This window comes from Rattus norvegicus, chromosome 7 (assembly GCF_021556685.1).
Source record: "Rattus norvegicus strain SHRSP/BbbUtx chromosome 7, alternate assembly SHRSP_T2T, whole genome shotgun sequence".
NCBI lineage: Eukaryota > Metazoa > Chordata > Mammalia > Rodentia > Muridae > Rattus > Rattus norvegicus.
This window is the reverse complement of record NC_141540.1, coordinates 122959260-122985157: the sequence shown is the minus strand read 5'-3', so window position 1 is coordinate 122985157 and position 25898 is coordinate 122959260. Positions and strand designations below refer to the sequence as shown.

At 45.9% G+C, this 25898-nt stretch overlaps 2 protein-coding genes across 2 annotated transcripts in view; one reads left to right on the top strand and one right to left on the bottom strand.

Annotated features, from left to right (window-relative positions):
* Aco2 (aconitase 2) overlaps positions 1–18689 on the bottom strand; it is a 42978-nt gene extending 24289 nt beyond the window's left edge. Inside the window, 2 exon segments of the mRNA NM_024398.2 lie at positions 1964–2100; positions 18650–18689. Of these exon segments, the coding sequence (NP_077374.2) occupies positions 1964–2100; positions 18650–18685 (173 nt within the window). The 5' untranslated portion in view covers positions 18686–18689.
* Positions 18690–19329: 640 nt separating this feature from the next.
* Positions 19330–25898, top strand: Phf5a (PHD finger protein 5A). The gene is made up of 4 exons (NM_138888.2): positions 19330–19381; positions 20012–20035; positions 20538–20704; positions 25285–25898. The coding sequence occupies exons 1-4, from the start codon at positions 19330–19332 to the stop codon at positions 25372–25374; spliced, it is 333 nt and encodes a 110-aa protein (NP_620243.1). The 3' UTR covers positions 25375–25898.

The window sequence follows — 25898 nt, the reverse complement described above, 5'->3', positions numbered from 1 at the left end:
TGGGATCTGATGCCCTCTTCTGATGTGTCTGAAGACAGCTACAGTGTACTTACATATAAATAAATCTTTAAAAAATAAGAAAAAAGCTCTTCCAGAGGTCCTGAGTTCAATTCCCAGCAACCACACGGTGGCTTACAACCATCTGTCATAGGATCCGATCCCCTCTGCCGGTGTGTCTGAGGACAGCTACAATGGACTCATATACATGAAACGAAAATAAGAAAAAAGAATGGAAGTTTTTGTTCTAATTTATTGACAAAGTTAAAATCTAAATATTGTTTCCATTGCTTCAGCGACTGCTTTTAGTAAAAACTAAATGACAAGCTAGTCAGGTGGTGCTCACCTGCAATCCCAGTACTTGGAAGGCAGAGACAGGCAGATCTCTGCATTTAAGGACAGCCTCATCTATGGAGCAAGCTCCAGGACAACCAGGGTTACAGAGAGAAACCCTATCTTAAAAGCACAAACAAACCCTAAGTTAGGTAGAAAGTAACACGCTCTAGTCAGGTCACTAGCAGCTCACTTCTGTGCCAGCTGTCCTTCCAAGCTGATGAACAGCAGAGGTGCAAGTCTCAGGATGAAAGGACAATCCATTACCTTCCCGCCTAGCAGTGGTAGGGACTCAAGAATAAATTCAGTGTTTTCTGGAGGAAGGATTTGCACAGGCCCTGTGTTGGCAGGGACAGCAGTTCTGCATGCAGACTGCATTTTAGAAAGAGCTGGAAGGCTGGTCAGTGCTGCCCACATTTGATGTCATCAATCCCTAGAGGACCGTGTTTTCTCTTCCTCCCTCCCTTCCTTTTCTTTTTGAAACAGGGTTTCTCTGTGTAGCCCTGGCTGTCCTGGGACTCATTCTGTAGGCCAGACTGATCTAAAACTCAGAGATCTGCCTGCCTCTGCCACCCTAGGGCTGGGCATGTACCACTACCACCTGGCACCAGAGGTTCCTACTAAATACAAGGTTCTCACTCAGTTAAACTGGAGCGGGGGCTGAGAGTCTTGGTCTGAAGAGACTCCCCGGTGATGCCAAAAACAACACTGTTTAAAGCAAGGTCAGGCTCCCCTGAAGCAGAACTGCTGAGGGTAGGGGAGTAGGGGCTGGCTGATGTAAAAGCCTCCCAGGTGACTAGGGCATGCTGTCTGGATGAACCTGACGAGACTAGAAGCTGGCTAGGGACTGGCTCAATTGGTAAAGTGCTTGCCTACTATGCACAAAGACCTGAGTTTAAGGTCCAGGATCACATATGATGGCACATGCCTGTAATCCTAGCACTTGGTAGGTATAAGCAGAAGGATCAGAAATTCTCATCTCCTTGGCTACACAGTGAGTTCAAAGCCAACCAAGTATACATGAAACCCAACTGTCAAGATGGCTCCGTGGGTAAAGGCACTTGCCACCAAGTCTCACAACCTTAGTTCCATCCCTGGGAGCCGCATGATAGAACAAGAGAATAATGACTGCCCCAAGTTGTCCTCTAACCTCGCTACATGTGTGCGGTCACACACAAGTGCATGCCTACACACCTACACACACACCTACACACACACACACACACACACACACACACACACACACACACACACACAGGTGCGCGCACACACTAAATAAAACGTAATTTTAAAAAATACTAGAACCAATGCTGGGGCCAATAGAATCAGAAAGAATAGGCTAAGTGTGGGCTTCACCAGTCACCAGACTTAGAACCTTAGAAGGCAGTTCTCTGGTCTGACGCTCCTGGTGCTCCTGCCTCTGCCTCTGCAGCACTGAGACTGCAGGCATGTGTCATTGTCCCTGCACTTTTCTTAATGTTACTCCTTGGATAAGGGACAGAGGCTCCAACACTAAGTTTTCCGTCTGCTGGGATTTTTGCTTCCTGAACACTAGATCCTGCCGCTGGCAGTCCCAGTGCTTCCTGAAGGGGAAGAAGCTCTCAGCTGTCACCCTGAGCTCCCCACACCTTACCGTTTACGGACAATGTTAATGTTCTTCTCTAGCAGGTCATATCGGATGTACTCACTGGGCTCAAAGTGGCTCATGGCCACCTTGGCCCGTTGGCACAGGGCAGAGGCCACATGGTACTGCCGCACACCCAGGGCCTTCTGCAAAACATAAGAAAACAGCACCATCACCGGGTTAGTTTCTCAAGTGTCTACATCTGAAAGACAGGCCAACAATAGTGAAAAAAAATCAGGTGTCCTGAGCTGTTCTGTGACCATAGCCTCGTGTCCCTTACCCGAAGATGGGTATCTTAGCAGCCACAGAAACATTTCCAAGAGGAAGAATGGGAAGGCTTCCCAGCAGTCACCAGGCTCAAAGGCAAGTTCTACCCCACAAGTTACAACAGCTGAAGGGAACGCATTATTGGCTAAGTCCTAGAGGAGTCTGTAGTGGGGATCTGATAAGCTCTGTGGAGCACTCAGGAGTGGAAGTTCAAGCAGCTGTGACAATGCCCACATTACAGCTAGAACTCTGACCGCACAGTAAGAAAGGGTGGAGAGGGCTCCCTGACAATCTTACAGACTCCTGACAATTTTATGTGTCTCCTGGATGGAAGAATGAATGAGGAGAGCCTGTCCTAAGCTTGGTCATTATTACCTCATCCTTTCAAAAACCATGTGGGATGCTTCCTGACTTCTTCCTTTTTTTTTTTCCTTTTTTTTTCCTTTTTTTCCGGAGCTGGGGACTGAACCCAGGGCCTTGCGCTTGCTAGGCAAGCGCTCTACCACTGAGCTAAATCCCCAACCCTGCTCCCTGACTTCTAATGCAAGGAGGTAAATTATGCTGTGCAACTTCTAATGTAGGCCACTGAATGAGTGACTTCTGTCAGGTTGACTCGGGCTTGTCACAATGTTGTTAAGACACAGAAGCATTTTGGGGAGAAGTCCATACAGAGAGGAACAGTACCAGCACTGCCTTGTAAACGAGCCACCTGGCAAAGCAATGTTTCTACTCCAACACAAGCCTTCAGAGAAATGCAAGCCCAGGGAACATTTGATAAATGTTTGCAGTGCTGAGGCCCTCATGCACGGAAGACAAGCACTCCACTGCTGGACTACAGCGCTCAGCTCATCCAGATACACCTGCTTAACTGAGGCTGGGCCAGAACCACCCAGACAAGATACCCCCAAATTCCTGGAGCCCAGAAACTGTGAGAGATAAATGTTGACTGTTGCTTTAAGGTTCTGATTTGAGGCCTGTCTGTTTGTTATGCCGCAACGAGTAAACAAGTTAGGATGGAGGATACACTAGTTAATTTTAAAACTCTAGATGATGGGGGTTGGGGATTTAGCTCAGTGGTAGAGCGCTTGCCTAGCAAACGCAAGGCCTGGGTTCGGTCCCCAGCTCCGAAAAAAAGAAAAAGAAAACAAAAACAAAAACAAAAAAACCTCTAGATGATGAGTTGGAGGTATAGTGGTTAAGAGGACTGACTACTTTTCCAGAAGTCCTGAGTTCAAGTTCCAGCAACCACATGGTGGCTCACAAAATGAGATCTGATGCCCTCTACTGATGTTTCTGAAGATAATAAATCTTAAAAAAAAAAAAAACAAACCAAAAAACTCTGGTTGACAACATTAACAGAGAAAGAGACCGAGAATAAATAAATTAATCTGTCTTAGGCATGGTTTCTACTCTAAAACACCATGACCAAACTTGGGGAGGAAAGGGTTTATTTCCAGGTAACAGCCCATCACTGAGGGAAGTCAGGGCAGAAACTCAGAAGCAAGCCATGGAGGAGTGCTGCTTACTGACTTGCCCATCCTGTTTTCTTTTTTTTTTTTTTTAAATATTTTATTTATTTATTATATATATGAGTACACTGTAGCTGTCTTCAGACACACCAGAAGAGGGCATCAGATCTCATTACAGATGGTTGTGAGCCACCATGTGGTTGCTGGGATTTGAACTCAGGACCCCGGGAAGAGCAGTCGGTGCCCTTAACCACTGAGCCATCTCTCCAGCCCCCATCCTGTTTTCTTATGGCGTTCAGGTGCACAGCCCACGTGCCGCACCGTCCACAGTGAGTGGGCTCTTCCCCATCAATCCCCAATCAAGAAAATGCCCACAGGCATACTCACAGGCCAATCTAGTGGGCATTTTCTCAGCTGAGGCTCCCTCTTCCAAGATAACTCTAGCTCGTGTCAAGATGACATAAGCTAGCCAGCCCAGAGCCCACAGGAAGGACAGTAGAAAGGCAGATGAAGGCTCTGTCTAGGTGTCCTTCCTATGGGATTCTCTGCAGAGGAGAAAACTGACACTGGTGACCTAGGTTCCTTCACAGTCTCCTGGGGACAATGAATCTCTCTGTCCCCACAGCAGAACTCAGTGCAGGTCCTCAATTGCCATCCTGTTCAGGTCACCCTGTGCTGAGAACAGACCACTTCATGAAGCAGCATCCACCCTCACTGACGAATGGCCTTCCCAATGCAGAGTTCAGATTTACTTTTCCTTCAGCTCAAAGTCCAGCAACCAGAGCCTTGCTGTCTGCCTCATTAGCTGATGTAAAAGTCCTGCTCCATGACACATCAAAGGACTTCCAGTGCACAGAAAAGGCAAGGTATTTCTGCTGCAACTACACCCAGCCTGAAACTGAGAGAACTCCAGGATAGGGCAGACTGGCTGGGATCTGAGTTTGGGTTAGGCACAACCACTGACCACGTAAGCAGTTTTAGATAACTGAAGCTGGGCACTCGTCTCTTCACAGAACCACTGTGAAACCAGGGCAGACTACATCAAGCTCTAAGTAGTTTGAGTACTTTTCTTTTCTTAGTGTGTTTATTTTTGATAGTCTCACTATGAAGCCCTGGCTGGCCTGAAGTTCACTGTGTAGATCAGGCTGATCTCTGCTTCCCACTGCTGAGATGACAGCATGTGCCACCAAGCTCAGCCTTAGTTTGGGTTCTTCTCACTCTTGTGCACTCATGGCCTGTCTACAGCCCTCTCTGTGTCCTGCACAAATCGAGAAGCTATACAGCTGTGGCTCAGCTGGCTTCTCCACCAACAGCTTAGTGCAGAAACAGCTGTCCAGACCCACCTGGTCCAATTGTCCAAATTCCGGAAGGCAACCCATATAGGCAGCTCAAGTTGGACTCTAGGTTTTCTAGAAGATAAAAGCCAGCATTCCTGAGGGATGAGGCAGTTCTCGTCTGCCAGGAGTCATTTCCCTTACCTCTGACACGGCTCCACTGATACACTTCTGCACCTATCAGCTTATCAAAGCCTCCAGGCTCCCTCCGTCCCACACACACCTATCTGTTACACATTTCACAGTCCCCACCCCAGTGTGCTGACCTTCCCCTCCCACAGCTACTCACCCTCCTTATAACCAGCTGTCCTCTACTGCTCCTGCACCTACTCATTTTCTCTGCGTTCCCTCCTCTCCCCATCTCCTGCTCCCTAACCCTGGCATGTCCACTCTGCTGGCCACATTCAGTCTACTTTTTTCTCTTTGCTCTGAACTCTTCCAGATGTTTCTGACTATTCTCTTGTTTTACAAACTTTAACCATATTGTGAAGCAGTCATATCTGTAGCTTCTTTACTGTGTCCACTCACATTAACCATTTTTGCAAATTGACTACCCTAAGCATTAATTACCTTAGAGACAAAAATAACAATTCTAGTGTCTAGCCTGGCAGCCAAACCATAAACTGTAATCCCAATCACAATGCCATCAGTGAGGAAGCAGTTCTGAAAATAGGCAACAGGCTTATGAAGTAACACTGAGCCCCACCGAGAGGGCTCAATGGACATAAGTAGTTGCTATGCAAATCTCAGGACCAAAGTTCAACCTCCAGAATTCATAGTAGAAGAACAGAACCAACTCCCCAAAGTTGTCTATTGTCTGACCTCCATCTGTGTCATATGTGTGCCAAATGGCAGATGTGTAGAGGTCAGAGGACAATTTGCAGGAGTCAGTTCTGTCCTTCCACCATGTGGGTCCTAAGGATTGAACTCAGGTTGTTAAGAATTTAATGGCAGGCTCTATTACCCAATGAATCAACTCACTGGTCCATGAAATTAAAAACAAAACAAAACTCAATCCCTAGCACTACATAAACTGGGCATAGTGGTACAATCCCAGCCCTTGGGAGCTAGAGACAGGAGAATTGGGAGTTTAAGGCCAGTCTGGGCTATATGAGACTCTCTCTAATAGTGATGATGATGATGATTAGAAAACAAATTCGCTGGGGACAGGACACACAACTCGATGGCAGTGTGTATCTAGCTATTCACAAGGCCCTGACCACATGTTCAGCACTAATATGTGAATTGTGAATTATTTAAACTTATTTATTTATTATATGAGTACTCTATCTGCATGTACACTTGCATGTCAGAAGAGGGCATCAGATTGCATTACAGATGGTTATGAGCCACCATGTGGCTGCTGGGAATTGAATTCAGGGCTTCTATAAGAGCAATTAGTGCTCTTAACTGCTGAGCCATCTCTCCAGCCCCATGAATTAATTTTTAAAATGAGTATAACTTCTGGGTAACAACAGAATATTTACTGAGTGTCTACCATCCACGAGACAAGCACTGGCTAAGCATTCTGCACACATTACATCCTCTAATCTTCAAAGCCACCTGTGAAGCAATAACTCCTGTGACCTATCTTGTCATAGAGGAAGGGTGATCAAGGCCATCTGAGCAGGTGGGGACCCAAACCCAGCCTAACCAATCTACTTGTTTATGACTGTCCTAGGCACGATACTCAGTCTGTAAGCCTCCCTTACAATGGGTTCAATGTTACAGTACTGAAGAGAAGCCATTCACATGATCAATCCTGAGTCACAGTCAAGCACGGCAGTACACATGCCTGTGATCCAAGCATTTTAGAAATGGAGACAAGAGAACAGAGTTCAAGGTCATCCTTAGGTACTTAGCCAGTTTGAGGACAGCCTTGGCTACCAAAGTCTGGGCTTCAAAATAAACGAATGAATGAATGAATGAATGAGCAAATTCCTTAATCCTGGTGTTGTTCTGCCTGCTCTGTTAGCGTTTTGGTGACTGACAGCCAGCACTATCCACAACACTTCTACTCAGTTGGATCTGTTCTAGGTGTGTGCTGTGCAACTGAACAATGGCACTTGTCTTGGTTTGTTGTTGTCTACATTTAATATCCATGTGTGGGAGACATCTGTCATGGCGTGTATGTGGAGGTCACAGAAGAGCATGCAGGAGTCAGCTCTTTCCTTCTACCCTGTGGGTTACAGTGACTGACTTGGGTGTCAGATGTCACAGTGGGTCCCTTTACCCAACTGTCTGTTGTCCCTTTACAATTAATTAAATTTTAAATATCACACAGGAGCCTAGAAAGTTGTTCTTTGTCTGTGCCTGCCCTCTGAAGCCAAGCTGTTCTCAGGATAATGGTTCCTAGACCCTGGGGACACCAGGATCCCCTGAGTATGTTTCAACTACACAATCCCATTCCCACTCAAGATGACTCAGTCTCCAGGGAGGGGCCCCAGCTATCAGAAGACAACTATCTGTCCTCTGTTCCTCCCATGGAAGCCATCAGGCTTTTCAATTACCTACTGACTGGCTCATCTCCAAGTCTGCTGGCATCCACAGCTCCACCCAACGGCCTTGGGGCAAGCACACAGCCAGTGAACACACTGTATGGCACTCAGACTTCCACACGCTGTCCTACTGTAACATTTTGACTGACATTTTCTTGACCCACTGATTGCTCCCTCCCTCCCCCCCTTCCTTTTTGGGGCAGGGTCTCGGGAGACTCGTATTAGACCAGGCTGTTCTCACACTCAGAGAAGATCCACCTGGCTCTGGTCCTGGGTGCAGGGACTAAGAATCATATAATAGCATTGACCACCCTTGTTGTTTTGGGTTTCTGCAGTTGTTTTTGAGACCGAGTCTCACTCACTGTGTAAACTCTTTTACTGAGCCATTTCACTGGCCTGATTTTCTTATTTTTAAGGCAGGAAGCAGCCCTATAGCCATGTAACTGTGTAGCCCAGACTGGCCTCAAATTCAAGATGATCTCCTTCTTTTCAAGTGCAGGAATGACAGGTGTGAGCAGCCAAGCTTGGCTTGTGTACCTGATTTTCTGAATCTGGATGAAAAGACCTTGATCCTAATTCGACATCTTCACTATCAGTTTCTGTCCTTTCCTAGTCCTTGTGACCTACAGATGTTCTTGTCATTACGACATGGTCCATGAACAGGTGAAGCACGGTGTCTCTACTCTGCTGTCAATCTAAAGCATGTTAATATGCCTTACCTCTTTATTTCATGCATGGCATTCCATTCACTTCATTCAGAAATTGGGCCTGACCATGGATTCCAAGCTGGTCTCAAGCTCACGATCCTGGCTCACCCTCCCCGAGCTAGAGTGTTTATGCTACCCAGCTCACTCATACATTTTAAACTCTCCACACAGTACTCTTTTTTTTCTTTTTTCTTTTTTTCGGAGCTGGGAACCGAACTCAGGGCCTTGCACTTCCTAGGCAAGCACTCTACCACTGAGCTAAATCCCCAACCCCCACACAGTACTCTTAAGCAGCAAGCAAGGTGCAAAAAACCCAGCAGAGATCTGTGAATGTCCAAAGTTTCGCTTGCAAGGTACTTTGGTGGTGACTGGTGAGGCAGCTTGGTAAGAACACTGTCATTTCTTTGGGACATTTGGCAGATCAAGTCAGGTTGTCCCTAACAACAAAACAAAAATCGGGCCTGAGTGGCAGTTCAGTGTGGTGGCTGTTACACTGGGTTGAACATGAGTACCCAAGAGTACAGATCAACCATGGCCTAACTACACATCTGCCCTCATGAGCCTGTGTGACTACGCATGCTTACTATGTGGCTGGCACACACTGAAAGGGCCAGGCTTCCAGACACAGCATGGCACTCTAGTGACTGTGGACCACACCTTATATAATTCTCAGTAAATATTATTTCACCTCTGCCCCCGGAACAAGAAAGGATGAGAGGACCCTGAAAAGTTCTGATTCTTCTCCTACTCACCTCCAGGCTCCACAGAAGCTGCTAGACTTTCTCCTCACTCACAGCTTTCTGTGATACAGACTTTCCTAGTGAGCTTCTTGTCTCTCACAGTCCATAAACTGCAGTGCAGCCATTAGTACCTTTTGCTTAGGTGTCACCCGTCCCTTACAGTGACAGGGAATAACTCAGAGGGATGGCACCTGTGGCTCATTCTCCTTCATCCTGCAAGTAACAAGCTGACTGAAGCGGTGACTCTGTCTTCAGTGCGCTAGTCAGTCTGTGACCCAGTCTAGTGTGAAGTGGACGTAAGGACAGGTTTCATGGCCTTTAGCAATGGTAAAGCCACAGAACCCTTAAACAAGACCATGAGGTCACAGTTGAATTTTAAAAATTCCTGTGGGTGGGCCCAGCGGTTAAGAGCACCGACTGCTCTTCCAGAGGTCCTGAGTTCAACTCCCAGCAACCACATGGTGGCTCACAACCATCTGTAATGAGATCTGATGCCCTCTTCTGGTGTGTCTGAAGACAGCGACAGTGTATAAATAAATAATTTTTTTTAAATTCTTGTGGTCACTGTACAGTTCAAAGATCTGGGAAATACAGAAGAGGCTGCTGGAAGCTTCTCACGTGACCTTTCCTGGGAACACATTGTATCTAACACTTGAACACCTATGTGCCAAGAAACCCAGCGAACACTAACAAGAAAGACAGCCCTACAGTGCTATGCTTTTGTTGGGTCAAAAACAGCAAAAGCCCACAGTGATCTTTGCAAAGGTCGTAAAGGAGACTCCTGCCAACAGTAAGGGAGGAGCTCTGCTTGGGATGCCTGGGTGAGAGAGTCACTGAGGAACGGGATGTGCACATCATAAGATACAAAGCAGGGATCAGACCTGGTCAGATAAAGTACCTTCAGGTAAAGAAGGTACTCAGGAAGGCTGAGGCAGGAGAGCTGAGAGTTCAGGCTGGGGCTATAGAGTAAGACTCTTACCCCAAATAACACATAACCAGACAAAGGGCAAGGCATGGAAAAAGGTGACAGCTCTCTACTCCTAAGCCTTAACTCTTTAATTTAGGGTTTTCAAGAGGAACACAGCTTGAGGAACAGACTCCACCACTAGTCCATGCTGACCCTAACACTGTCATGGTGCCTGGCTGCTACAAAGACAGAGTGCCCCCATCCTGTCATGCCTAGGTCACACCAGAACTACCTGTTAGTAAGCCACCATGTCAATGGGTCCTTGCCCTCAGAAAGCCAAAAAGCTGCAGGTAGCTGAGCTATTCAGAGACTGGGTTCCTGGGTAGGGCAGGGTCACCTGACAACTGCCAGTGTGCTACTGTGGATGGCCCGATACAAGAACCAGGTGAAGGAATAGCATCTGGATCTGGATCCTCTCCCTTCACTGTCAGCCGCTTGGGCTCTGAGATTGAGATTCCTGACCTCTCTTGAGCCTTGATTTCTTATTCTATAACATAAAGGCAAAACTGTGAGAGTAGGAAAGAACACACAGTTCTAAAGTGTAGAGGAAGGCTCAGAGTGACAGCACAGAGCTGTCAGTGGAGACTGGGAAGAGGAGCTGGAGCACTCCTCCTGGGCTAGCTGGACTTTGTTAGGAGGAAGTTGAAAGATGGCTACAGGAATACAGATAGGGTCAGACCCTTGTTATTCTTGGCCATGGCCTCCACAGTTCCAAGGCTCCCTGCTCTCAGCAACTAACAGCTCAGCCCTCCTGGCAGGGAAACCTAATGAACGGCTCCTTCTAGGTGGGCAACCCAGGAATGCCTGTCAGTCAACACTTTGTGGAGTGGAAGCATCTTCCCACACCTCCACTGCAGCTTCTAACAACATTTTCCCACCCCAGTGTTAGGCAATGCTTGGCATCTCGCCTAAGCATCTAACGCTGCACAATTCCCTCTTGCCAGCAATCAGCTAGCTCGGTTGCTATGCAACTGGCAAGAACAAAAGTGGTGCTATCCTTTACAGAGACAAGGAAAAGTGCAGTGAAGAGCCATGCCTCCCTACGTCACAGCCTCTAAGTGTCTACCACAGGCAGCAGGGGTTCCTTTAATAAACGGGTGATGGATTCACTCATCCGACTAATTCTCTTTTGCAGCTGCCTTCATTAGCAGAGACTGCGAGTTGCATACGAATCCTGAGCCCTGCTCTGGCCTGAGATTAGGCAGCCAGTTCTACAGCTGCCTGAGAAGGGCATTCTCCAAAGCTCCTCAGGCAGCCTGTGAGCCCGGCCAAGAACAAAGTTGCCACATGAGACCCACATCTCTGCCTCGCTGGTATCTGGGGCAGCAGGCAATCACGGCCCAAGAGATATACACTGAAACCAGTTGGGGTCAACTGAACTGTTCACCCCATATCCAGCCTACTCTCCAGAGATCTGACTTCTACACCCTACCCCCAGGGGAGGACTCTGAAGAAACAAGTTGACTGAGTGATCAAAGTCCCAAGTTCTATATGTAGCCCAATACATCTCTACGACCAACATCTGGCTCTATAGCATGCTACCTGTGACCTCAGATGAATTATTCAACAACTGTGGGCCTCAATTTCATCATTACAAAAACAGGCTGGGAATGCTGACATTTTAGGTTTACTGTAAAGGCCAAAAGGGTCAAGCCTGGTTAAAGACCACCTAGGACAGACAGATCTCTGAGTTTGAGATCAGTCTGGTCTACAGAGTTAGGTCCAGGGCAACCAAGGCTACACAAAGAAACCCTGTCTCAAAAAACAAGATTTTTTTAAAAAAAAGGTCAGGTCTGTGATAAGTAAAAGGATCTGAAGTCATTATGTGATATCTGATGATTCCACTTCCCCCAGGCCTGAACTCATAGCTCCAACATCTACAACAGCAGTAGGTAGACTAAATATTCATTACCACATGTGGGTTCCACACCAGAGGGCTGAATCTGTACTGAGGCCCAACAATCTAGCTCTTGCTTCAGCCATGTGTTAGGGGTTGGGGATTTAGCTCAGTGGTAGAGCGCTTGGCAAGCGCAAGGCCATGGGTTGGGTTTGGTCCCCAGCTCCGGAAAAAAAAAAGAAAAAAAGAAAAAAAGAAAAAAAGAAAAAAAAAAAAAGAAAGGAAAACAAAACAAAACAAAACTATTGCTCCCTCACAGCCAGAGAGGGCTTTCCCCAGCCCTCATTTGAAGTCAGCCTCTATAGCTCCATTGGTGAATTCAATGATGTCACAAGAGATTATTTATAAATATTAACAGGCTGGGCATGGTGATTCACACCTTTAATCTCAGTATTTGGGAGACAGAGGAGGGCAGATCTGATTTTGAGGTCAGTCTGGTCTACATAGTCAGTTCTAAACAGTCAAGGTTATATAGTAAGTGAGACCCTGCCTCTTTTTTCTTTTTTTTTTTCTGGAGCTGGGGACCGAACCCAGGGCCTTTCATTTGCTAGGCAAGCGCTCTACCACTGAGCTAAATCCCCAACCCGAGACCCTGTCTCAAAATGGGGAGGTGATGGGGTGGCACGGAGGAGGCAGAGACAGCCCTGAGTTCAAAGCCAGCCTGGTCTACAGAGTGAGTTTTAGGACATCTAGGGCTATACAGAGACACCCTGTCTCAGAATGCCAAAAAAAAAAAAAAAAAAAAAAAAAAAAGGAAAAAAAAGAGAGAGAGAGAGAGAGAGAGGGAAAGAGAGAGAAAGAGACTCAGTCCATAAGGACCTGATTATATTCACACAACCCATGTTAAAAAAATCTGAGTGTGAGCTGAGCTGGAGTTGGCTTGGTGTTGGTTAAGAGCACTTGCTGCTCTTGCAGGAGGTCCAGATTTGATTCCCAATACATACATGGTGGCTCACAACCATATGTAACTCCAGTCCCAAGGGACCTGACACATCCTAACCTCCTGGGGTGCTTTCTAGGCACGGATGCACATGGGGTACATATACACATACAGATTCTAAAGCAAGTAAGCTGGGCCGTGGTGGTGGCAGGACAGCGGTAATCTCGGCACTCAGGAAGCAGAAGCAAGCGGGTCTCTGTGAGTGTCAGGACAGTCAGAGCTACACAGAGAAACCCTGTCTGAAAAAACTAAAAACAACAGTAATAAAAACAAATAAATCTTAAAACAACCAACCAACCTAGGAGAGGTAAACACCTGCACTCCCATTTATGTATTGTGTGCATGCATGCATGTGTGAACATAGGACGTCAGAGGACATCTTACAGGGAACTGTTCTTTCTATCCTGTTGGTGACAAGCCCATACCCATCTCACCAGCTGCAGACTGTATCTTTTAAAGGAAGGAGCTAAAGATACAAATGCTGGACAATAGAGGCTTTTAGTGGTTAAACATGGGAAGGGTGTGTGGTGGTGGTTTGAGATAGAAACGTCCTACATGCCTTATCCCACACCTGATCGCCTTGAGTACCTGACACACACGACTACATGACTACCCAGTGAGACAGAGTAATATGCTCATTTTGCAGATGAGGAACCTGAAGATCTTTGAGAGAACCAGCCTCTTTTTTTTTTTTCTTCAAAGATTTATTTCATGTATGTGAGCACACTGTCACTTCCCTCGGACACACCAGAAGAGGGCATCAGATCCCATTAGAGATGGCTGTGAGCCACCATGTGGTTGCTGGGAATTGAACTCAGGACCTCTGGAAGAGCAGTCAGTGCTCTTAACCGCTAAGCCATCTGTCCAGCCTGAACCTGAAGATCTTAACGGCTTTGATTCCACCATTCCAGTCTTGGCTCCAAAACTGGTCAGTTCTTGCTTAGACTAAGCTTTGTAATGACTCCAGAAAGCTGTTCTCTCTGCCTTCCAGGAACTCCAGCATAGCTTCTACAGGTACACTGTGGGCCACCCCTAGAAAATTCTGTGCCTAGTCTCAATGTTGGAAAGGGACTATTCATAAAATTAAAAAACTGGGATTGACAAGATGGCTCAGGAGGTAAAAGAATTTGCTGCCAAGCCTACTGACCTGAGTTCAATCTCCAGAACCCATATGATAGGAGAACTGACCCACAAAGCTCTGACTCTAACATGAACACTCACTGTCACACACACACCCCTTCCCTCAACACAAATTAAATGTGTAAAAGAAATGAGAAATGAAAAAAAGAAACTTCACAGATTTTTTCTATCTTCTTTGTCAGGGTCTCATGTATCCCAGGCTTGTCTCGAACTCGAACACATATACACCTACACACACACACAGACACACACAGAGACCTCCTCCACTACTAGCACTTTAGTCTCAGAGATCCCAGGTCTCTCTAGGATCCAAAAAGATGCAAGCACTCTTTGACCTTTGATGGCCCAGCACCAACTCACTACTCTCCTCAAGCATAAATCGGTAATGTTATTCCACGATTTGAAACGGTCCAGGACTGGAGTGATGGCTCAGTAGTTAAGAGCATTGGCTTTTCCTTCTTGGGTTCAATTCCCAACAGCTCATAACTGTCTGCAACTCCAGCTGCAAGAGATCCGATGCCGTTTTGGCCTCCATGGGCACTGTATGCATACAGACAGATATACAGACAGACAAATCACACATGCAAGTAAAATAAAAATAGTACTATGTCACTGCCAGGCATAGCTAAGTCTCTTACGCTGAGGCTGCAGGCAAGTGCCACTGCACTGGCTTAGTTAGCGTCCCTAAGCTTGTTTATTGACACTCCCACAGCCAGTACTGGGCAGCAAGCTTGCAGTAAACATCTTAGAAGCAGTTGGTTCAGATAACAGTGCTGTGTTCTGCTAGTCCTCATCATAGTACGCTTGTTACCTGAATCTGAGATGTAAAGTTGGTCCACTAGTAAATTTACAAAGTCTTTTTTTTTTTTTTACAAACTCTTTCATTTTAAAGTAACAGTTGATCCCAGGAAATCAACACAGTGATGAACTCAAAGAAAGGTGTTTGTGTTTTGCATTTTTTTAAAACATGGAATTGTGCAGAAAACTTCTGCCACAGATGTCAGACTTCTTTGTAGTTAACTACTATTCTAAAATTACTTGCAAGATGGTGCATGATCTCCTGAAGGTCACAGTAGACCCCCCCCCAAGGTCAAAGTAGAACCCAAATCTCAGTACAATAAGGCAAAGCCAAACATCTTTTATTTATCTAGTCAAATGCACAAAGATAAACATTCAAACCAAAGAATAAATATAGCTTTTAAAAACATCTCATTCTCTATTTTCTTCATTTTGTTGCTAATCTCTCTACCTGGTGACAAATAATGTCAAACAATAGGATGTGTTAAGTTATAGAGCCTGTGCTATCTTGGTCCAAGGCTGAGTCTTACCGCCAAAGAGCAGTACACTGCAAGCTGCCGCCTGCCCTCAGGATTTTGAGTCAGAAACGTGCTGAGCCAAACCACATCAAATTTATCAAAAGTAATGATAAGGCCTATCTGCATTTACTTTATTTAAAGGAGTATATAGAACTCTTACTGGTGTCAGGTAGGGTTTTAAATACTTTGCAACTGTTACTTGATTAAAACAGATGCATTAAGGTATCCGAAAGATGAGAAAACAGATAAAGAGAAATGGAGTAATTTACTGACTGGCACAGTTACATAGTACTAAAGCCAGGGTTTGAACCCAGGCATTCCAATGTATGAGTTCATGCTATTAACCTTTCTGCTGTAGTGCCTGTTTCTTCACCTGAAACGCTGCTGCTCATAGGTCTGCCTCTTGCAGAGACATGAACAATACTGGTACATGTAAGGGCAATGCTACTGTTAATGGCTGGCCTGATATCAGCTGTTCTGTAACCTCCATCACATTTGATCCAGCCAAAAGAAGATGAATAAATATTCAAGCTGAGAAAGATCTCCAAGGGGTCATTAGAATATGTATATACTCCACAAGAATAAGGACTGCAGACCAGAGACATGACTCAGTGGTTAAGATCACTGCTATTCTTCCAGAGGACAGCACTCACATGGTGGCTCACAGTCATCTGTAACTCCAGTTCCAGGGGGTCTGATTCTCTCTTCTGGGCTCTGTGAACAGTGCATGCATGGACACGGTACACATACATATGTGCAGGCAAAACACCCATACACATAAAATAATAAAATTTTACATACACTGAAAAAGAAAACAAAACAGGGGTTGTCGTCTTACCAATTTTTCTACTGGCCATGGCTGCACATGCCTGAACTCAAAGCACTCAGGCAGCTGAAGCAGGGGAATAAAAAATTCAAGGCTGGCACAAGCTACACGGTAAGAACTAGTCTCAAAAACAAAAATAACAGAGAAGAAAAGAAAAGGCCTATGATGTCTATGAAGTAATTATTGCATGCTAGAGATTGATCAGACAGAGTTATTAAGGTAGTAAGTATAACTTCTCAAATGCATGCAGCATAAGAGGGAAACGAAAGATGTTCTCAAGAGTACAGAGTTACTAGACATTGCCTGAGACAGCCTGGCTATTTGGATGCACTGGTATACTGAAAAGAACAGAACACTACTCATTCACCTCAGCTGAATGAACACATAAGGAGACTCTGATTTTAATCCTGACTGCAGCAGTCATCTAAGCTACCAAAGTCTTAGATTCCACAAGTTCAAAAGAGGTTGAAATACATCCTTGTAAACGCGTTCTAATTCCTCATAATTAAGCGCTTGCCTTAGTCATGGTTTCTATTCCTGCACAAAACATGACCAGGCAGCAAGTTGGGGAGGAAAGGATTTACTCAGCTTACACTTCCACATTGCTGTTCATCACCAAAGGAAGTCAGGATTGGAACCCAAACAGGTCAGGAAGTAGGAGCTGATGCAGAGGCCATGAAGGGATGTTTCTTTCTTTTTTTTTTTTTTTTTTCTTTGTTTTTCAGAGCTGGGGACCGAACCCAAGGCCTTGCACTTGCTAGGCAAGCGCTCTACCACTGAGCTAAATCCCCAACCCCGAAGGGATGTTTCTTACTGGCTTGCTTCCCCTGGTTCACTCAGCTTGCTTGCTTATAGAACCCAGGACCACCAGCCCAGGGGCGGCACCACCCACAATGGGCTGGGCCTTCTCCCCTTGATCACCAGTTGAGAAAATGTCTTACAGCTGGGTCTCATGGAGGCATTTCCTCAACTGAAGCTCCTTTCTCTGTGATAACTCCAGCTTGTGTCAAGTTGACACACAAAACCAGTCAACAGAGTGCTCAATAAACTTTAATGAAGACAATCTGCAACTGATAGACAAAGAACTTAGAAAGTTATACGTACAAAGTCATGGATCATGGGAGGACATGAACTATAGCCCAGATCTCTTTCTACACCATTCTAACACTCATACTTTCCAAGGTCCAAATGTGACATAATTCCTTTCTTACAAACTCAAAGGTCATTTATCCTATTAAATATTCTTTGCCCGACTCCACCAAGTCATAGGATAGCAGGGTCAGCACAGAACTCATCATGCTATCTAAAGAATCAAAAGAACCAAAGAGACAGTTTAGCTGCAAATCCTTTACGTTGCCCAAAAGTCAAAAGATTTGTTTAGATAAATGAGTTTGATTTTACAGTTTGATTTTAAGTAATGTGATAAAGAAAACTTCAAATGATAATGCCTTCTGAGAGTACAGCATGTAATTTTTAAAATTATTAATTCTAATGTTCAATGTTGGTCCAAAGCAAATTCACAAAAGTAATCATAAAATGTTGCCAGAAAAATGTCTACAAGTATTTTATTGCTTTCTTTTTATTGAGAAAAATACACACTTTAAACTTAACCTTATACCTTCCTAGAGCTGTCAGGCTAGGAGTGGAAAACCATCTGACAGGCATAGTCAATTTTCTAGATGTCTCCTAACAGTCAAGGTCAAACTGTTCAGTCTTCTCGTCTTTCTGCCTAGTATCTGGAAAGCAACTAACTGTGACCTCAAAACACTTGATTCTGTATTCTGACAAATGCAAACGATCACACCCTGGTTCAGAAAGTTTTGTGACATTAGGCTGCCATGAACAAGAAGAAGAGAGGGCCTGCAGCGTCAAAGCTCAGGCTATGACACTTTAGTGACAGCATGAAAGCCACTACTTCGTCTATTTTTTTCCCAGCTTTTCCATCTATCGAGTTGGAAAAAAAGTTATCTGACTCTATGACTTCTGATCACATACTGTAACATTAGTAAACAGTCTTGACATCTAGTGTAAAGGTAAGAAGGCACTGTTATCGCGACTATTTATTAATGGTGGGGCCCAGAATACTCCTTCTTGCATCTATGACCCCGAGTGTCCTCGAAGGGATATATGGGATATAGCTGCTGCAGACTCCAGGCCCGGAAACCACGGATACATAAGGCGAGCAAGTCTATGCTACAGATGAGACGTGAAGGCTTCAAGAACTCGGCTTAGAGGAACCCACAACCACCGCGTCCCCCAATCACCTTGTCTTCACCTTGAGGAACAGAAAACCACCCTGGGGGAGCAGAGAATTCAGCCCTTAGAAAACAAGGAGTGCCTCCGCCCTTGACCAGGCTGCAGCTGCTTAGACTCAAGCTTCCCAGCGGGCGGGGACAGGGACTTGGAACTGACTGTGCCAGGGACGCCTTGACCTAGGACAAGGCAAGAACGGACAAGGGCGCTGGGCCTGCAACCGCGACAGGTGATCGAAAACTCAGCCCCGGTCGAGCCCGCCTCGCCTGACCTCGCCTACAGCCGCAGGCAAGGCAGGAGGCTCCCCGCCCCCGTAAACCCACAACTCTGAGCTCGCTCACCTGCAGCCGGGTGACCAGTAGGCTGTAAGGCGCCATTTTGTGCACTGACAAAGATGAGGTCGCGTGAAAGTGACGTGACAGCTGGCGCTCTTAAAGCATTGGGAAGGGGGCGTGGCTGATAGAGAGACGCGTCACCCTGGTGGTGGGGCCTTCCTCCCTAGGCCAGAGTCCAGAGAGCTCAGTGGGCGGGGCTTACATGACAAGAACCGGGCGTGGCAGGAAAAGCTGCGGAGGAACTGCCAGCTTGGCGTTCGGCGCAATGCTGTCACCTTTGCACTTGGGTAGTGGAAGCTAAAGCGGAGTCAGGAGTTCAAGGTCATCGTTCACTCCATGAAAGACAACACTCCCAAACCCACATACTTTGAGGAAGCATGCAAGAAGCCCTGGCCTCAAACTCCAACACAAGAAGCAACATATGTAGGATTTTTTTATCCAAGAACAAATTTTAGTTTATGAGTTCAAATCTAGAAGAAAAAAGAATTTTATTCAAAACCTTTGGTGCACCTGCTAGGGCCTGGCGAGGAAACTCTCACGAGAGTCAGCGAGATTTGGTGCCCTCGAGGACAAAGGCTGACGGACAGCTTGATGGCCAATCACAGAGGAGTGGAAGTAGGAACGGTGTAGGTTAAAGGTCGGGCGGAAGTTCCCTACGCTTCCGGCCGCGGGCTTGGAAAAGAGTTATGGCTAAACATCATCCAGATTTGATTTTCTGCCGCAAGCAGGCTGGTGTAGGTGAGTTGGAGGCCTGCCCCCTTTTGTTTGGGTGGGATGGTATTAGAAAGTGGGGGACTTGGGACTTTCACCTTCTCTTTAGGGCTTTGGTTTGGAGGCTCCACGTTTCGCGCCTTACGGTCCCTGGGTATTCTAGAAGCGCGCACCCAGTTGTGGCTTCTTATAAGAGGTTAGGAACGCGCGTCTCCGAGCCTGAGGCAGACGGGAGCGTCTGTGCCAAGTCTGGAGAAGCCGTTCTAGATTGCTTTGGATTTTAGGGGGGTTTCCGGACAGCTTTTTTTTTTTTTTGACATGGCTTTGGTGTAAAGCATAATTTAGGGGCACTGGCCTGGAATGGTAGCTCATAATCCCAGCACCAGGGAGGCAGAAGGCTGGAAGATTGCTGTCAATTCGAAACTGGCCTGAGCTTAAAAGAAGTTCCAGGCTGACTCAAGCTACACAGTGGGATTCTGTGTCAAAAAAGTATAGGGTCGGGGACAATGGAGAAAGGAGAATAAGACGGCGATCCTTTACGCCTCGCTTTAGTCATTGCTACCTGCCCCATTCTCTGTACTCAGCTTGACAGAAAACTTTCCTGATACGTCACAACCTTAATTTTAACAACATGTTTTACCATCTTTAATCTTACAGCTATCGGAAGACTGTGTGAAAAATGTAAGCGGAACATGCCCCATCACACCTTGCCTCTATACTCTTTGAAGAGCCATCAATTCCAGAGGAACACAAAAAAAGCCTTAAATGGATATACCAGGCTGCAAAGAACACAGAATACCTGGCTGCAGCCAAAGACCTCCCCCCACCACCACCATCTTCCCACTTAAGCTTGCAATTTTTAATACTTCATATTTAGGTTTTAGGGAAAAAAAGAGTCTACTTTTGGACAGTAAGATTTGTCAGAGTAATGGGGACCTTCCCAGCCCAATGTGTGTGCAAAAAGGACATGCAGTTTGTTGACAACAACTACATAGATTTAAAAGCTCCCAGACAATATTCCAAACGCTTTGCATGCATTAGTTAACTGAGGTGAATACAAGATAAGGCTTATGCTGTCGAGATAGAAGAAGGTCCTAAAGTCACAGTTATTTCCCTCGTAGGGCAGAGGAAAGATCTTAGGGAAGTAATTGCTGTTGACTGTAACCCAGTTCTGTCTCTGCAGGTGATGGCAAATGTGTGATCTGCGATTCCTACGTGCGTCCCTGTACCCTGGTTCGCATATGTGATGAGTGTAACTATGGATCCTACCAGGGCCGCTGCGTGATCTGTGGAGGTCCCGGAGTCTCTGATGCCTACTATTGTAAAGAGTGCACCATTCAGGAGAAGGATGTGAGTATAGGCGGGCTTCCCACCTGGTCTTTCTTCCTTTACTTTGAACCATTTCGCCACCCGTGGCCATCTGTTCTGATCTGTGGAGATTGCAATGTTCAGCTAGTTATTTAGGTAATTTCTTGGAGATTGTGAGCCAAACTCAGTATGGCCTGATAAAGAGTTGTTACTCTGAATCCAGGGCAGATGAAGAGAAACAAGTCTTTATAAGTACCAAGTTTGGAGAACTTTTCTCTGGTCCAGTGAGTGTATGGGCATGTGCATGTGTAGCCATCAGAGGACAACCTGTGGAAGTCCATTCTCCCTTTATACTCTGGTCTGGGTGGTTGGATGCAAATTGTTAGGCTTGGCAAGTATGTTTCCCTGCTGTCTCAGATAGTTTTTTTTTTTGGAGCTGAGGACCAAACTCAGGGCCTTACGCTTGCTAAGCAAGCGCTCTACCACTGAGCCAAATCCCCAACCCCTCGGGTTTCTTATTGATGATATAATATGATTAAAAGCAGCTTCAGAAAGGGAAAAAGTTTACACCTCCAGGTTCCAGTCTGTCATCCAGTGAAGTTGTGGCAGGAACTGAAGCAAAGGCCATGGCAGATCACTGCTTACTGGCTTTCTCCCTTATGGTTTGCTCCGCCTGCTTTCTTACAGCCTCCAGTACCACCAGCCATGAGTAGCACTGCCCCCGATGGGCTGGGCTCTTCCCTGTCATTTATCAAGAAAATGTGCCACTGGTCAATCTAGTGGGTCTTTCTCAGTTGAGCTTTCCTCTTTTAAAATGACCCTGGTTTGTGTCGGACTGACATAAAGTTAGCCAGGATCCCTGCTGAGTCGTCTTGGCAGGTCTTTTTTATTCTTAGTCACATACAAGATCCTATGTCTGTGTACTAACGAGGACATAGGCGGGGTGTAGGAGGCACTCAGTGGTTCTGCCTATCTTTGTCTTCCTCAAAAACATAAGTGTCAGTGTGTCTCAAAATGGCCTGGAACTGAAGATCCTCCTGCTTCAGCTTTCTGAGTGCAGACATTACACCCACCACACAGTAGTTCTCGTTGGGCAGGGATGTGGGGTGTAGCTGCTACTGGGGTAGTTTTGTTCTGTGGCCTAGGCCCGTCTTGTGCTCATTATGTAGTCCAGGCCTCAAACTCACAGCAGTCCTCCTGCCTCAGCCAAACTCTTAGGTAATAGGATTACTTGCCCAACTTGGTTCTCTTAAATCCTCTGTGGTAAAGGACAGTTTAGGTAGTTGTGGTGGCCAAGTTGTGTTAGGGATAGTTATAGGTGACACCAGCTTTAAGTAAAAAGAATGGTGTCAGGTAGTGAATTGGTTGCTGAGCTTATGTTTGTGTTTCTTGTCTGTGTGGTGTGCAGAGGAAATGTATAAGTAGCTTCGTTCCCTGAGCAAGGTTCAGTGAGGGTTTGTAGACAAGGCTCTGTTCCCTGAGCAGGGTTCATTGAGGGCTTTGTAAATAAGGCTATAAGCAAGTTTAACCCTGTTCTTAGAACACTACTAGCAACAAGGCATTGTTTCTCTTGTGACAGAATAGAAATGAGTAGAGTATAGTCTCACTGGACTAATTGAAGATGCTGGAGTACCTAAGCAAAATAAGGCAGCTGAGCATGGTGGTGCATGCCTTTAATTCCAGTACCTGGGAGGCAGAGGCAGGCAAATCCTATGACTGGTTGTACAGAGCAAATTCAAGGACAGCCAGGGCTACACAAAAACCCTGTCTGCGCCCCCCCCCCCCCCAGAAAAAGGCAGAATATAGCCCTTTAAATTCCCATGAATAGTGTAGGTAGCTTGTAGATGTAATCACTTATACCATGTAAGTAGAGGTTATTGTTTTTCTAACCTGTCCCAGGCTGTCTGACTACACCTTGTCTCCACATTACACCATGTTGTCCTTTCCTGAGTCCTTGGTGTATGCTCATGTTGAAGAGAACTAGACCAGCCATCCCAGCACTTTACATTTGAATACGACTCACCACCAGTAACACAAGAGCCAGTTGGAACTTGGGGAGGGGTGTGTGTTCTGTATGGTGCAGAGGATGGTGATATATAAATGCTGCACTCAGTGTTATGAATGACTATAATAAAGAAAAGTTAAGGGAGTTCTGTAACACATCCTCAAGTCAGGGCCTCACCACATCCAGCAGAACTTGCCTGGGAAGCCACACTTAGGCATTTAGCTAGGGTTCCCAATTGGGAGCTTTTTCCCCAAGGGTGTCAGGCTTCTCTTACTCCCTGTAGGCATTTTTATACACAGGATGGACCTATTGGAAGTGGTTTTGCTGCCTTGGTGGTCTCGAGGCTTCAGTGTTCTGTTTAATTTGTTCTGTCTTTTTATCTTTGTGGGCGTGTGGTATCAAGAGGATAACTTGCCTGGAGTTTCTTCTTTTCCCTCACTGGCAAGTGCTTTCACCCACTGAGCCGTCTTGTCAGGCGAAGCTGCAGTAAACCCTTACTGCTTGGTGGTTTTCCCTGTTGGTGTTAGAGAGCACAGCGGGCATCCTGACCCGGGATGGAATGTTAGCTGAAACCCAGTTTACGGAGTTGAACCAACATTGTTTGGGAAAAAGAGAAAGTAATAAAGTCATAACTTCAGTTGGGTTTAACCCTTTTCCGCCCTAAACTGTTTCCAATTATCTGTGACAACTAGAACTAGATTGGTCATGTTCTGTTTTCTACAGATTCTGTAGTTCTGGTTCTCCACCTTTCCTCTCAGGTGTGGGTAACAGCCTAATTTTGTAGTACAAAGTCGATGCTCCGTTTTGGTACTGCCCCAGAAGGTGTTCCTGGGAGACAAGCCTCTCCACTTTGTACATTTGGTACTTAGGAATTGGGATGTACTTAGTGTGCTGGAAAGAAAAGTTTCACACAGTTCTTAAGCTAAAGGGTCCGTGGGCTGGGGATTTAGCTCAGTGGTAGAGCACTTACCTAGGAAGCGCAAGGCCCTGGGTTCGGTCCCCAGCTCCGAAAAAAAGAACCCAAAAAAAAAAAAAAAAAAAAAAAGCTAAAGGGTCCGTGTGGAGACAACACTTTGTTGAGGTTTCTCTCCCAGATACAGCTAGAGTCTATATCTGGCTTATGTTCAGAACCAGAGAATATCACTAAATGGCAATTGCCATCTGACTTGTCTACGTCCATCATGTGATCTGATATCTCTGGATTCCTGTCCTGAGAACTATTGTAGGCATCGCTTCACCTACTTGGCATTACACAGGAATGTTCTGGGGATACTTGAGCTCTAGCTCACAGTTACTTGGCCCTAGTTTCCAAGGAACACAAAGCAGTGCTGTGACATGATCTAGCCTCTTGTCCTCACTGACAGATGATCACGGAGGTGGAGTGCCCAGGCTTTTTCCTCTGCAGAAATCTTCCTATGGAAGAAGCCACTCCCCTTATTGTTCATCTCCTCTGCTGCAGCTTTTATAATTTATGAGGTCATTAATTAGGACAGTAAGCTCAGCTGAGTTTTTCAAAACCTCAGAAATAATCAGGACTCGAGCTGGGCCTGGTGATGCAGGCCTGCAATTCTAGCACTTGGTACGCTGAGGGGGGAGTTGAAGCTAGCCTGGTCTACAGAGCTAGTTCTAAGGCAGCCAGAGCTACAGAGAAAAACCCTGTCTAGAAAAACCAAAAATAAAATAAAACCAGTCTTGGATACCATCTCTCACAAGACAGAAAGTCTACCAGGAAACCAGTGTCTTCAGGCCTTGATAATAGAGTACCGATTTGTACATTTTCATGATGTGACAGCAAGCAGATTGCCTTGATCCCAATCCCAAGCAGACAATAAGAAAATAATTAGCATTTGCAGAGTTTTAAAAGTATTTTTATTTATTTTGAAGTATGGTGGTTGAACCTAGGATTTTGCACAACCCATCCTGGGTCCTCTAGACTAGCATCCAGCCCTCCGAGCCAGCTTGGCAGCACCCAAGTTTCTCTCATGAGGAATGAGGTACTAAGTAATAAGATACTGTTGGCTAAGAGTCAACTTGAAGTGGCAGATGGTTGTAAAGAATGAAGTAGAAGGCAGTGTGGTTGTCCTAATGGAAGATGTTAGTGTGTGCCCTTCACGTCCAACCACTTCACTGTCACTTCTCAGACGGAAACGCCTTTCCCTTTGTTGTCTTGCTATCTCTACTATTTTTACCTGGTGTCTTTTATTTAGAATAACTGGAAAGTTAAATAAACCTTTAACCCTAAAGCTATAAGATGGTCTTTAAGGGGCTAACAAGATGGCCCAGTGAATACAGGCCTTTACTATTACACCTGACCCCGAGTTCAGTCCCCAGAACACACGTCCTGTAACTCCTTGCACACACCATGTCATTCACATGCACACTCATTCTAGATAAATGTTTTGGGCACACCTTGACCCCAGCACTCAGGAGACAGAGGCACGCAGATTGTGTCTTTCTTTTTGGTTGAGGGAGATGTTGGGGATTAAACACAGGGCCAAGCAGTTGACTGGAGCTAAGGGCACTAAGGTGAAGAGTCACACTTCTACTCCTGGCTAGGTTTTCGCTTAAGTCTCTTGAGACAGTTTCAAGGACTTAACAACTCCGTTCTGTTTTTCAGAGAGATGGTTGCCCAAAGATTGTCAATTTGGGGAGCTCTAAGACAGACCTGTTCTATGAGCGCAAAAAATACGGTTTCAAGAAGAGGTGATGGCTGGGTGGCTCCTTCCTCCCCCATCGAACTGCTGCAGCTTCCAGGAAAGACGCCTACTACCACCAGCAGAAAGGGAACGGAGTTCAGAGTGTCACCAGAGCAGCCTGCTAGTGCTAGCGCCCTGGCCCCTGCCACCCCTTCTTTCCCTTCCCCGTGTTGCTGAGATGGAAGCGAGTTCCCACACAGCAAGCACCCTTGCAGACTGGAGGAGATGTCACTCACTTAGTCTGTAGTTTCCTTTTGTTTTTAGTTGAAAAGCAAGGCTCTGCTCTCCACATCGATCCTTTCCACTACAAAAGCTTCAGAGCACGTCAGTATACCGCCTTGACAAAACTGTCATTCAGAAGTGTGCTCTTGCAGCAGCTATGATGGGGTTGTCCTGGACCCTCAGGGTGGCCAGGTGCCATCAGAACAGTAATGTGATGTGACATTTCCCAGGTGGTGCTGGGTTCATTGTTAATTTCCTTCTTATAAATTGGAAGTTTCTGTTATTCTAATAAAGTTGTCTGTATTTTCTGGAA

Excerpts from the sequence above, each read along its gene's own strand:
- Phf5a (NM_138888.2), top strand. The coding sequence starts at position 19,330 with ATGGCTAAACATCATCCAGATTTGATTTTCTGCCGCAAGCAGGCTGGT. Across the intron at positions 20,036-20,537 it reads CGGAAGACTGTGTGAAAAAT|GTGATGGCAAATGTGTGATC; the intron begins GTAAGCGGAACA and ends CTGTCTCTGCAG. Across the intron at positions 20,705-25,284 it reads GCACCATTCAGGAGAAGGAT|AGAGATGGTTGCCCAAAGAT; the intron begins GTGAGTATAGGC and ends TCTGTTTTTCAG.